The 13,973-nt window shown below is 48.1% G+C and overlaps 1 protein-coding gene across 1 annotated transcript in view; it reads right to left on the reverse strand.

Moving 5' to 3' along the window:
* The window catches only part of Gprc5a (G protein-coupled receptor class C group 5 member A), a 34,464-nt gene extending 21,049 nt beyond the window's left edge, over window positions 1-13,415 (reverse strand). The window contains exon 1 of the mRNA XM_028894478.2: window positions 13,357-13,415. Coding sequence (XP_028750311.2) covers window positions 13,357-13,415 — 59 coding nt within the window. The remainder of the gene's footprint in view (window positions 1-13,356) is intronic.
* Between the last annotated feature and the right edge of the window lie 558 nt (window positions 13,416-13,973).

Below are 13,973 nucleotides of genomic sequence, written 5' to 3' on the forward strand. Positions count from 1 at the left end.
ATTTGTCCTGACTGTGGGCAAGGCCGGAAAACTCTAGCTACAGCCAGTCCCTTAGCTTGGCCATTTCCCTAGAGGCCAGCAGGTCAGAGGCCTTCAAGCACACTCTTCCTCTCCTGGGGTTCACCAAGGGACAGGGGCCTGGGGAAAGTACTTTGAGAATGATGGGCCTGGAAAGGGCTTCTCTCTGAACTTCCACTGTCTCGTCTATAAAAACCTGAACCAGACCATTGCACAACAGAACCATAACCAGTCTGCAGATTCTAGGCATGGGTTCATACATTGAACAGCACAGTTTCCAGCAACTTCAGAGTTATAAGAAGTAAAAAGACATAGGGGAGCTGGGCATGGTGGCTCACACCATTGTCCCAGCACTTGAGAAACGGAGGCAGGAGGACTGTTGTCGATTCAAGCCTACATATTTAGCGCCGTACCTGAGCTATAAAGTGAGACCTTATCTCAAGAAGAAGGAAAAAATGAAGGAGAAGAAATGAGAGAAAAAGGAACTAACTTTATCATGTATTTAAACCAATAGATCCCAAATAGGGTCATCTCAACACGTTATCCATCTTCTAGAATATGAGGTCAGAGGGTGAGGGGGCTGGAGAGATGGCTCAGCAGTTAAGAGCACTGACTGGTCTTCCAGAGGACCTGAGTTCAATCCCAGCAACCACATGGTGGCTCGTAACTGTAACTCTGAGTTCAGGAGACCCAGTGCCCTCTTCTAGCCTCTGTCATGAATCCTGATGTCCCCAGTTTTATCCCTGAGTCCCACATAATAGAAGGAGAGAAACAACTTCTGCAGATGGTCCTCTGACCTCCACATGTATGGCGTGTACTCACACACTAAATAAATAAGTGCACACATAAGTGTAATTTTAAATTTGTTTTAATTATAAATAAATAAAATACAAAGCTAGACATGATGACATATGACCACAATCCCAGCACTCAGGAGGCTGATACTGGAGCATACTGAGTTCAGTGATATCCTGAGCTACATAGTGAAGCTTTGTCAAAAAAAAAAAAAAAAAGAATTATTGAGTTATTTTGCATGACTTTGTCAAACCATGTCCTCAAAAGTCCATGCCAGTTTAGACCAGCCACATATCAGGGGATCAAAAGTCGTGTGTGGCTAGTGGCTGCCACCCTGGACAGCACAGACGTAGTTGTCATTGAGGGCACTTCTAGCCCTGGCAGTTTAGGGTCTGAGTCACTATGTCTGGGGTGAGGTTCATGACATCAAGCGTAAGATGTCAGGTCTGAGGAAGCAAGAGCAGAGGGCACAAGATTTCTCTTTTGCCACGGCCACTTTCCCTGATGCCTGTAACTCTCTAGAGTCTAGAGTCTAGATGATGGATGGATGGTCAAGACGTAAGGCTAAGAGACCCCTTGTATGGGAAGTCTCTCTCTCTCTCTCTCTCTCTCTCTCTCTCTCTCTCTCTCTCTCTCTCTCTCTCTCTCATTCTTCTATTTCACTTTGCCATTGATTCTGGATGTCCTCCTGTCACGCAGGAAATTTCCTCCTAATTGAAACATTTCCCTCCTTGAGGAAAATCCGTGAGACCCAGGGAGCCAATGAGAGTTACACAGCCCCACCCCACGGTTACCTAAGCAGTTAATAATCATTAGAGAGTGGAGACTCTCTGGTGGAGATGCCTGCAAGCCGGGCAGGAAGCACCAAGGATATTTTTGAGTCATCACCTGGTACTGGAGTGAACTTTTTAGTGAAGCAGCTGCCTTTGAGTCACTCATGCTCCTGTAAATCACCCTTTAACCACGCCCCTGCAAGCAACCCAGTGAGCTCATTGGTTACTAGGCTAGACTTGGGTGGAACCGTTTCTTCTAGTCAGTGCCCTGTCTGGACTGAGCAGACCTTTGATTATGTCTCCCCGGGAAAAGTCCTGGCACGCTTCCTTGGCCTCTAAGCACTCTCTCCCATCCTCCTTTGGTTTCTTAAAATGTATCTTGTTTCATGCGCATGAGTGTTCTGCTTGTATGTGTGTATGTATGTGTACCATGTACATTCCTGGTACCCAAGGAGGTCAGAAGAGGATATCGGATCCCCTGGAACTGGAGTTGCAGATGGTTGTGAGTGGCCATGTGGTGTTGAGAATCAAACCTAGATCTTCTGTAAAAGCAACCAGTGCTCTTAACCACTAAGTCATTTCCTCAACCCATGGTGTTTATAAAGTGGGCCTGTGAGTCACCCATGGTAGTTCACACATGGGAGGCTAAGGCAAGGGGATTGCTATGAGTTTGAGGCCGTCCTGGGCTAGACCATGAATTCAAGTGTTGTAGAATAATCTCTTTGCACATGTGAAGATGTGTCACTCTGATTGGTTTAATAAAAGGTTGAACGGCCAGTAGCTAGACAGGATTTCCAAGCAGAGAGGACACTGAGAAGAAGAAACACAGTGTCGCCAGCCAGATGCAGAAGAAGCAGGGTGGGCAAATGGAGATGGAGGTAGTGAGCTTATGAGAAAATGTAGACTAAAAATTATGGGTTAGCAGAAAGACAAACATGGTATGTACTCACTCGTAAGTGGATATTAGATGTAAAGCAAAGGCTAACCAGGCTACAATCCACAACCTCAGATAAACCAGGTAACAAGGAGAAGTGGGGGGATGGATGGAGAGGGAGAGCAATGAAAGAGATATCTTGATAGAAGGAGCCATTACAGGGTAAGGGAGAAACCTGGTGCTGGAGAAATTCCCAGGAATCCACAAGGATGACCCCAGCTAAGACACCTAGCAATAGAGGAGAAGGTGCCTAAAATGGCCTTCCCCTGTAATCAGATTGATGACTACCCTAATTGTCATCATAGAGCCTTCATCCAGTGTCTGATGGAAGCAGATGCAGAGATGTACAGCTTGGCACAGGGCCGAGCACCTGAAGGAGAAATTGTATGAGCAGGAGGGTTCAAAATCATGATGGGGAAACCCACAGAGACAATTGACCCAAGCTAGTGGGAGCTCACAGACTCTGAATGGACAGCTGGGGAAGCTGCAGAGGACCGCACTATGCCCTCTGAATGTGGGTGACAGTTGTGTGGGTTGGTCTGCTTGTGGGGACTTGGATTTATCCCTTGTAGCTGGAGATTTCTCCAGTCCCACCAGGGCCCACAGCCACTCAGATCCAAATAAACACACAGAGACTTATATTACTTATAAACTGTATAGCCGTGGCAGGCTTCTTGCTATCTAGTTCTTATATCTTAAATTAACCCATTTCTATTAACCTATAAGTTGCCACGTGGCTTGTGTCTTACTAGTACTTTACATCTTACTTCTCATGGTGGCATTGGCTGGCAGCTTCTCCTGACTCAGCCTTCTACTTCCCAGAATTTTCCTCTCTGCTTATCCTGCCTATACTATACTTCGTACCTGGCTACTAGCCAATCAGCATTTTAGCTATCAATCAATCAGAGCAACACATTCACAGCATACAGAAAGATATCCCCAGTAATCCCTGGTGCCTACACATAAAAATAAAAATAAATCTTTAAAAAAAAAAAAAAAAATCATGGTGTAACCAGAGCAGTGGTGGTGCACACCTTTAATTCCAGCACTCAGGAGGGAGAGGCAGGTAAATCTCGGAATTCAAGGCCAGCCTGGTCTACAGAGCGAGTTCCAGGACAGCCAGGGCTATGCAAAGAAACCCTATCTCAAAAAAAAAAAAAAAAAAAAAAAAAAGTAAACCGGGGACTGGAGAGATGGCTCAGAAACTGAGAGCACTGACTGCTCTTCCAGAGGACCCAGGTTCAGTTCCCAGCACCACATGGCAGCTCACAACTGTATGTAACTCCAGTTCCAGGAGATCTGATGCCAATATACATAAAATAAAGTTAAATAATTTTTTAAGTAAACTGATTAAAATTGAAGAAAGAACTCTTTTTAAAAAATCGGGGTGAATCTGTAACTCCAGATCCAAGGAAGCTGATGCCTTCTGGCCTCTGCAGACACTAAATACCCATGTACACATACATACATGCAGGCAAACATTCATACACATTAAAAAGAAATAAATCTTTACAAACTGTTAAACACCGAATGTGGCATCCTCACCAACCCCAAGGGAGAGGGAGCAAGAGCCCTGTGAACATAAAGCAGAGGGCCTCGAAGCTATTCATGCCTGCTTGGGCAGTAATGCAAAGATGTCTGATTTCTTGTTTCAGCCTCTATATATGCTACCTATTTGACTGTATTGAGTATTTTGTAACAAATGAAAACTATAAACACTGAAAACAAAAATATTCAGGGCTTGGTAACACACATTCCTGCAATCCTACCACCTGGGAGACTGAGGCAGGAGGACCAGGTGTTCAGGGTCACCCTTGGCCATGTAGCAAGTTTGAAGCTAGCATGGGCTACATGGGACTTCATCTCAGAGAGGGAGAGATTGGGGGCTAGGGATGTACCTTACTTAGTGGTAGAACACTTGCCTAGCACACAAGGGACATGAGGCCTTGGTTCTATGCCCGTACCACAAATAAATAACTTATAATAAGTAAATAATTTTTAAAGTTATAAATAAACAGTAAGATTAAACACACAATGGGCTATGAAAGCAAAGACTTAGGAGTCAGTGAAAGAAATAATCTGAAAGGAGTCTGGAGACCTAGATTTCATCCAACTCAGGCTGTCTGCCCTGGCGTGTGACCACATGGGGGATAGTGTTGTTGGATAAGGAACAAGGGAAGTTCGCCTGACTGGAAATGAGGATGAGAGAAAAGAGAGCAATGTCAAAGCCCCTCCTTCTGCTATGGGCCAGCTGGGAGCCTTGGGGTCCCCAAGGCTTGCCTTGGTTTGGGGTCTGGGATCTCATACTTTGCTGCCACCTTCATGGATGGCCGCCCACAACCCCCCACATGATCTCTGCTCTGGATGGCAGAAATTCAGTTGCTCTATCCGTGGTATCATCTTGACTCCCTCACCAATGCTGCCTTGGACACTTGGCTTGGCTCTCCTCTTTTGGAGGGCGGGGCGGGGGATGGTAACAGGGCTGGTTTCCAACTCCCTGTGCAGCCAAGGCTGGCTTTGAGCTGCTGCCTCTTGCCTCTGCCTCCCAAATGCTAGGACTCTCCTTTCTCTTCACAAGCAAGAGGGAGGGTGCTGGTGCTTAGAAATGGCTTGTCCTGCTCTTGTGAGGGCCTGGCTTTGAGTCCCAGCACCCATATCTGGCAGCACATAACTCCCTGTAACATCAGCTCCAGGAAAACCAGACACACACACACTTCAAAATAAATCTAAATTTAAAAAGGAAGACGATGAAGGGTGCTACTGAGTGTGGTGCCCCACACCTGAAGTCCTAGCACTTGGGAGATAGAGGCAGGAAGATCCAGAGTTCAAGACCATCCTTAGCTATATGTCAAACTGGGAGATACCTGAGTTACCTGAGATCCTGTGCTTCATCTTGTTTTGTTTTCAAGACAGAGCCCTGGCTGGCCTGGAATTCACCATGTAGACCAGGCTAGCCTAAGAGAGATCTGCCTGCCCCTGCCATTAAGAGCTTATACAACCACATCCAACATTTTTTGATTTTTAAGTCTAGGATAGACTCTTCACAGTCTCTGTCCTCTGAAGGGGATTTTCATATTTATGCAGCCATTAGTGAGCTATATAACTATAGGGTAAAAAGTCCAAGCTCACTTCCAGGTTTTGAAAACCCACCAGTCCCTGAGCTCAAAAACCCACCAACCCCTGGGCCCACCAAGCTCAGGATTTCAAATCCACCAATCCCCACCCTACAAAGCTCCACCGTGGAAAACTCGACCCCCAAAAAACCCTATATAAGCCTGTCTCCCACTCAGTTCTCTGCTGTTTCTCATCCAAGCAGAGGTGGCCAAACACTTGTGTCTTTTCCAATAAATCTCTTGTGTGAGGTTTGCTGTGTAGTATGATTGTGTGGTCTTCCTTGGTTCTCAACTGCCAGGCTGCCTTTCCCCTCAGAGCTGCAGCACTTCCAATAATTGTGCTGGGAATCAAATGAAGTTGTGTATAAGGGGCTCTGTCGGGCAGGGAGACGGAAGCAATAAAACAGAGACCAATGTATTGTGTTAGGCGTCATACTGAAGAAAACACAAGGACCCTAGCCAGGCACCAAAGGGCACAGTCAAGAGTCCCTATGGAGTCAAGCCTAGTCCTCCGTGTCTGTAATCCCAGCTACTTCTGAGGCCACTGAAGGAGAATTACAAATGCAAGGCCTGCCTGAGCTCCAGAGTCAGTTGAAGGCCAGCATGGGTACTTCAGCAAGACCCCTGTCTCAAACTATAAAGTAAAAAGGAAACTGGAAATGTAATGCAGTGGAAGAGTACTTGCAAGGCCTTAGGTTCAATTCCCAGTACTGCAAGAAAGGAAAAGGATAGGAGAAAAAGGATTCTCTGTGGAGAACAGGCTAGACCCCACTGAGGAGAGAGGCCTAAGGGTGGAAAAGATGTGAAGAATGGGAAGAGAGAAGGGCATTCCAAACAGACAGTGCACAATGTGGAAAAACACAGAGGCGGCAGCAGCCCAGCCATGACTAACCTGGGAACATGAGTGAGACATCGAGGCTGAGGCTGGAGGGGGAGCCAGCGGGCAGCTGGAATTTCCAGATGCTTCTCAGAGGCATGGAAGGCCTGCTGCTGGGAACTACCACCGCCATCCATTCAGTGAGTAGGAGGAGAAGACCACAGTCATGGAGGAGGCACACACAGAAGGTCTTGGAGAGACAGGGGCAGAGACAGGAGTTTGGGTGCCACAAGACGAGGAACACCAAGACAGATGGCAGCCACCAGAATTGGGAAGACAGCTTCCAGAAGGAAGCCATCTTGTGGACGGACACACTGACTGCCGACTTCCAGCCCCAGAACTTGGAGAAAATAAGCTCCTGTGGCCTCGAGCCATCCATTTGTCATACAGCATCATCCTTCATTGCAGTAGTCTAACCTGTGACCTCCACACCTCAGGAATATGGACAGCATCTGCATATTACAGCAGGTAATGGGACTTCTCGGAAGAGCCAGAGGCATGCCAGGAGTCTCTGGCTTAATCTCCAAGTGGCCACGGTTTCACCTCCCCACCCTGCCCAGGTGGAAGTGAGAGGACTGGAGTGCGCAGGGGTGTCGGGTGACACCTCAGCTTCGGAATGCAGCCTGCAAGGTCCCAGCACTGTGACCGGTCAGCATCAGGCTGGCCAGCCCCCAGCTGCAGCCCTGCAGTCTCGCCTTATCAGACTGTTCCAACAACGCCCTGCTCTCAGCTCAGCTTTCCCCAACTTTTCTTCAACGCACTTCAACTGTGAGCTGATTCGGGGCTTCATCCCAAGGCAAGGTACTGCCCTTCTGTGTGCTCGGCTTGGCTGTTGAGACAGTCTCCTGGTGTAGCCCAAGCCGGCTTCGACTGGAGGCTGTCCACCGGCCTCGGCCACTTGAGAGCTGGGATTGCAGGCATGCGCCATGAAACACTCCACTCCGAGAGCGGTTCCCAACCGAAGCCTCTGTGCTGAACCCTAAGGTGCTGCCAACCGAGCCGAGGCTAGGTTAGGGAGCCCGGAAAGTGCTCTGACTGGTTCCGTGACATGAAACCCAAGGCAGCTCCATGAGTCTCCTCTTCCCGTCCTCAGAACAAAACAACTCCCCCAGTGGACGCATCTGCCCTGATTTCTCTCTCCCTCTTCTGCGCAGCTCAGGGAGGCAGACAGTTGTGCCTGGCCAGGAAGGCCACAGCATGCCAGGTCATCTTTCCTTCAAGCCTCTTTTTTTTTTTTCTTTCTTTCTTTTTTGGGGTGTTGTTGCTTTGTTTTGTTTTTGTTTTTCAAGACAGGGTTTCTCTGTGTAGCTCCGGCTGTCCGGGAACTCGCTCTGTAGACCAGACTGGCCTCAAAATGAGACCAGGTTTTATGTAGCCCAGGTTGTCCTCAAACTCCTTATGTAGCTGAAGATGGTCTCGAACCCCTAATCCTGCTGCTTCAGCCTCTCAAGTGCTGGGATGACAGGCATGGGCTTCTAATACCCGACTTCAGCCCGGGCTTGCTCAGGCCCCACACACCAGTCCGTCTCTGTTCATGCTATTGAAAGCCTGTCACCAGACCATAAGGCAATCTCTAGTACTCACATGACAGCTTATGAGAATTGACTCTCTCCTTCTATTATGTTGGCTCCAGGGATTGAACTCAGGTTGTCAGGCTTGGCCGCAAGCACCTTGAACAGACAGGCCATCTCACCAACCCCCAGGAGTTTTCTCTATTGTTTCCCAGGTAAGGCGGTGGCACCGGTTCAGCTGAGCTGGACAGGGGGACACTTCCACGGTGAAACAGGCGTCTGGTGGCACAGATGTTAGGGTACAGAAATTCAAGCTGGGCATGGTGGCTTGTGTCTGGATGCCAGCACCTGGAAGACTGAGGCACAAAGGTCTTGAGTTGGAGACCAGCCTAGATTAGGTGGCAAGGCCCATCTTAAGAAGAGAAAGAGAAGCTTGGGGGGAGGGGGGAATGCCTTTAATCCCGGCACTCAGGAGGCAGAGCCAGGCAGATCTCTGTGAGTTCAAGGCCAGCCTGGTCTATAAGAGCGAGATCCAGGACAGGTACCAAAACTACACGGAGAAACCCTGCCTTGAAAAACCAAAAAAATAAAAATGAGAGAGAGAGAGAGAGAGAGAGAGAGAGAGAGAGAGAGAGAGAGAGGTGAGTGGGAAGGACAGGAATAAATTAACATGAATTTTCCAACCCTTAGAGAAGTTTGGAATTAATCAATTGTCGCTTCTTCAAAGAGGGAAAGAGGAGGGAAGCGTTGTGAGGACCAACTGCACCAGGTCCCTTCGCGAAGCAGTAGAACTAAGGAGGGCTGATCAAGCACTCTCTGCACACTTGTGCGGCTCCTGCTCTGTGCCGCGCACAGGCAGGTGTCCCATGAAACCATGCAGCAAAGGAAAGGGCTGCCTCACGTCCGCCAAACGTCCGCCTCACAGTGCCCTTCTGTGAGAAACGCAAAGTGTAGCCACTTCGTGACATTTCTTCCTTGGGTGGCTAAGTCTATGTGTGGGTGGGAATCCCAGAACAGCCGAAAGGGCTGGGTTGGCCTCCCGGAGGGGATGGCGTCAGAGGGCTCCCCACTCTGTTCCCCAGTCCCTGAGCAATGTTTGAGTCCAGTTCTGTCCGCCTCCCAGCAGCACCCTGGACACAGGATCCTGTCTGATTAACTGACCAATTCCAAGAACAACACAGACCCAAGGCAGAGTGAAACTCCTGTGGGAACTCTGGGCCAGTAAAACACCTCAGGCCCCTTCGGGGACACCCTGTGGTGGCACCACCCAAGCCGCCCTGTCCCGGGCAGGCAGGCAGCAGAACAAGAATACTTTTGGGTTCTGAACTCACCTGCCAGCTTTTTCCTTATTTCTCTTGCGGTACCCCAAACCACTGAAACACCTTTTTAAGAAGCTGATGGGTGTGGCCTTGGAAGAAATCAGTGTAAACAGCCCACCCCCCCATCCCCCCACCCCCCACAAAGGAGCTCTGGAAAGAGAAGGCCAAGCTAAACAGAAGATCTCAGATACTCCCAGCCTGACTGTGGTTTCCCTCGTAATAAGCTAATGAGCGGTGGGTGCCCTGAGAAAGAACTTAGCAGAGACCTGTGGGAATCTCATTTCCATGACAGACAAGGAGATGTCGTCCCACAAAACTGCAGAGCTGGGCAGGCTTTTGCACTTGCTTAAGCATATATACACGCGCATGCGGAAAACGTCAGGCATTGTAGTTGTCCTAAAGCTGGAGCGTTTAAGTTGGCATAGCTATGTCTGTCTGTCTGTCTTTTCAGATGAGGTCTTATCAAATAGCCTTGACTGGCCTAGTCTGTGATCTGCAGATCAGACTGATCCTCCTGCCTCAGCCTCCCCAATACTAGAATTATAGTCTTGTGTCTTTTTCTTGTTTTGCTTTTAATTACATTTATTTACTTACTTTTCTTGGTTTGCTTTTTGTTTTGTTTTGTTTTGAGACAGGGTCTCTTTACATAGCCCTGGCTGTCCTGGAACTCACTATGTAGACCAGGCTGGCCTTGAACTCAAAGAGATCCACCTGCCTCTGCCTCCCAGGTGCTGTGATTAAAGGTATGTATCACCATGCCAAAGTTTTTTTTAAATTTGCTTATTTATTATGTGTATGTATGTTTTGCTTGCTTATATGTCTCTGCATCACATGAGTGCCTGGTGCCCTCAGAGGCTAGAAGGAGACAGATCCCCTGGACCTGGAGTTACAGACTATTGTGAGTGTGTGTGTGTGTGTGTGTGTGTGTGTGTGTGTGTGTGTGTGTGTGTCATGTGCAGCATGCCACAGGACAGAGAGAGCAGTGGAGATCCAAGAAGCACTGCTTCTCTCTTTCCAGTATGAGGCTCCTAAAATCAAACTCAGGTCATCAGGCTGGGCAGCAAGAGGCTTTAATCTCTGAGCCGCCTTGCCAGCCCATGGTCTTTTAAATATTAATAGACTTATTCAGTGTGTTTGTGTGACTGTACAGGAACACAGTCTCACAGTGCTCAAGCCAGCACATGAACACAGAGGCTAGAAAGGGCCCTGGGCGTCCCCCTCTGTCCCTTTCTATTCATTCCTTTGAAGCAAGGTCCCTTCCTGAACCTGGAGCTCATGTTTTCTTGGTTAAGCTGGAAGTCAGGCCGCCCCTGTGCTCCTCCTGTGTCCACAGCCCCCGGAGCTGAGGCTGCAGATGTGTGGGATGTCCAGCTTATTTTTACTCCGTGGCTGCGCATGTCAGAACACTGGTCCTCATTCTTAGTGGCTGAGCCATCTCCTCAGACCCTTTTCTTGTTAGTTTATTTTTTATTTTTATTTTGCCTTTGTTGCTGTGGGATGGTCTGTATGTCAAATTACTCTGATTGGTCAATAAATAAAACACTGATTGGCCAGTGGCTAGGCAGGAAGTATAGGTGGGACTAACAGAGAGGAGAAAAGAAAGAACAGGAAGGCAGAAGGAGTCACTGCCAGCCGCCACCATGACAAGCCGCATGTGAAGACACCGGTAAGCCATGAGCCACATGGCAAGGTATAGATTTATGGAAATGGATTAATTTAAGCTATAAGAACAGTTAGCAAGAAGCCTGCCACGGCCATACAGTTTGTAAGCAATATAAGTCTCTGTGTTTACTTGGTTGGGTCTGAGCGGCTGCGGGACTGGCAGGTGACAGAGATTTGTCCTGACTGTGGGCAAGGCAGGAAAACTCTAGTTACACTTGTTTTTGGTTTTTAAGACAGGGTCTCATGCTATCGTCCTGAACTCCCTATTCAGCTGTCCTCCTGCCTCAGCTCCTTGAGCTCTAGGATTGCAGGTACCTGACACTCTTCGAAAGACTTTCCCACACTTTCAAATTCTCACCACACAACTGTGATGTCAGAACAACCGTATTCAGCAAAAGCCCAAAGTTGGCAAAGCATGAGAGCTGACTGTAAATTGTTCTCTAAGCAACTGTGTGACCTTACACAGCTAAATAATCTCTCTATGACTCCGTTTCCTTATCTGTAAGTGGGAACAGTAAGTCTTGCTTTTTAAAATAAGCCGGTAATCATAAGGGAAGAAGGACTTAGCACAGTGTCTGGCCTGTGGTAGGGCATCCGTACACAGCAGCGTCAAGTGGGACTAAGCTTAACCACTGAGACCGCAGAAGTTCAGACAGACTACATGCTGTATTAGGCCCTGGTCTGGTCTCTAGACTCCAGCTCCAGAAAGCCAGCTATAGTATTACCCGTCTAAGGATAACTTTTCTTTTTTAAAGCAAGTCCCAAGGCTGGCCTGGGAATCCCTATGTACCCCAGGCTGGCCTCCAACTTGTGTGTAGTCTTTCTGCCTCAGCTTCCCAGGTGCTAGAATTACAGGCATGAATCACCACATTCTCTGTGTAGCCCTGGCTGTCCTAGAACTAGCTCTGTAGCCCAGGCTGGCCTCCAACTCAGAGATCCACCTGCCTCTGCCTCCCCAGTGCTGGGATTAAAGGTGTGCATCACAACTGCCTGAGATTTATTTATTTTTAATCTATGTGTATGAGTGCTGTTGCACAAATCCTAATTGATCTTATAATAAAAACCCAGAGCCAGATACTGGGTAAATGCTGAAAAATCAGAGGAAACAAACCATAGCCACTTCTCACCTCGCCAACTCTTCAGCCAAAAGGGAAAGATCCTGTCTCCACAAATCCTCAGACAGAATGCCTCTGAGCCCTCAGCCAAAAGGGCCCCCAAACTCCTCTCTCCTCCTGCCTTATATTCCTTTCTCTACCCAGCCATATCACTTCCTGTCTCGACCTTCCTAGTGCTGGGATTAAAGGTGTGTGCCACCACTGCCTCTGTTTCTTTCCTAGACTGGATCAATCTCATGTAGTCTAGGGTGGCTTTGAACTCACACAGATCCAGACAGATCTCTGCCTCCCGAGTGCCAGGATTAAAGGTGTGTGCCACCTCTGCCTGGCCTCTATGTTTAATCTAGTGGCTGGCTCTGTCCTCTGATCTTCAGACAAATTTTATTTGTTAGGACGTCCAAACAAAGTATCACCACAGAGTGCTTTGCCTCGATGTATGTCTATGCACCACTCAACTACCTGGTGCCCTCAGAGACCAGAGGAAGGTAACAGATCCCCTAGACTTGTTATAGATGGTTGTGAGCCACCATGTGGGTGCTGGAAACCAATCCCAGGTCCTCTACACGAGCAGCCAGTGCTCTTAGCCTCTGAGTCAATCTCTCCAGCCTGGAATAGTAGTTTTAAATACTAAACTCTGCCATTCTGCCTTTCCAGACAGGGTTTGCATATGGAGTCCAGGCTAGCCACAAACTTTCACAGATCTTACCTCTCTTTTTTTTTATTTTGCATTTTCTTCGCTTTTTTTTTTCAGTAAAATTTATTTATCTTATTTTTAAAGCAATAAAAAGGAAAAAGAAGACGGAGGGGAAGATAACTGTCTAACTGTCCCACAGACATTGATGGACTCCAGTGTTCAGCAGAGCAAGGTTCACAACCGCTGCTGTGGACCCATCAACACACAAATCCACATGTTGACGTCTCAACCCTTGAGGCATCCCAAATCTGAGTTCTTTGTTCACAGCTTGGGGGGGAAACTGAGAAACAGGATCTAGTAAAAGGAAATTTGTGTGTGTGTGTGTGTGTGTGTGTGTGTGTGTGTGTGTGTGTGTGCTCATCCACCTAGCCAGTAGCACGCATACATTCCATAGAAAAGACTGAACAAGGGCAGGAATATGTAGATTAGCTGGGAGATAATCTCTCCCCCTCGGGCAGTTTAATTTCTGCTTTGGCAGTCCTCACCCTTAACCTCACCCAGTGATGGGATTCCCTACAAACATTTTAATTACTTAGGGTTCCTACTGATAGTAAAACGGCGCTGGTTGGTGGCGCTGGTTACCAGCAGAAAAGTCACGGTCCATGGCCGCGACTACCAGAGTTAGAAAGAGCTTTGTTAGAAAAAAGGAGGGGATAGGAGGGGAGCCAGGCCTGGGGGAGGGAGCAGAGCAGAGAGGAAACACAGAAATAGAGTGTGGGGGTCCACATCTGGCTTTTTAAGGCGGGGATTGCGTGACCACGCGGCTGGTACATAGTCACCAGCTGATGACGTAAGACGCTGCGCATGTACAGGATCCTAACACCTACTACCTTGCTACAATGTGATGATATCTTGAGGCAAGGCCATTAGGAGTCACTGGGTACAGATGGGGTCACAGGACAGGGCTTCATGATGGCACTGGTGTCTTCGTAAGAGTAGACACCAAAGGCTGGATATAGCTCAAGTGGTAGGGTGCTCGCCTGGCAGGCACAAAACCCTGGTTTGTCCTCCAGCACCGCATAAATGGCTTGTGGTGGCACACTATGCTACTATGGACTGAATTGTACACCACTCCGCACATACTCATATGTTGTTGAAGTCTAGCACTCAGGAGGCACAAAAATCAGGAGATCCAGGCCAGGCTGGACTACTTGAGACCCAG

This window comes from Peromyscus leucopus, chromosome 3 (assembly GCF_004664715.2).
Source record: "Peromyscus leucopus breed LL Stock chromosome 3, UCI_PerLeu_2.1, whole genome shotgun sequence".
Classification (NCBI taxonomy): Eukaryota; Metazoa; Chordata; class Mammalia; order Rodentia; family Cricetidae; genus Peromyscus; species Peromyscus leucopus.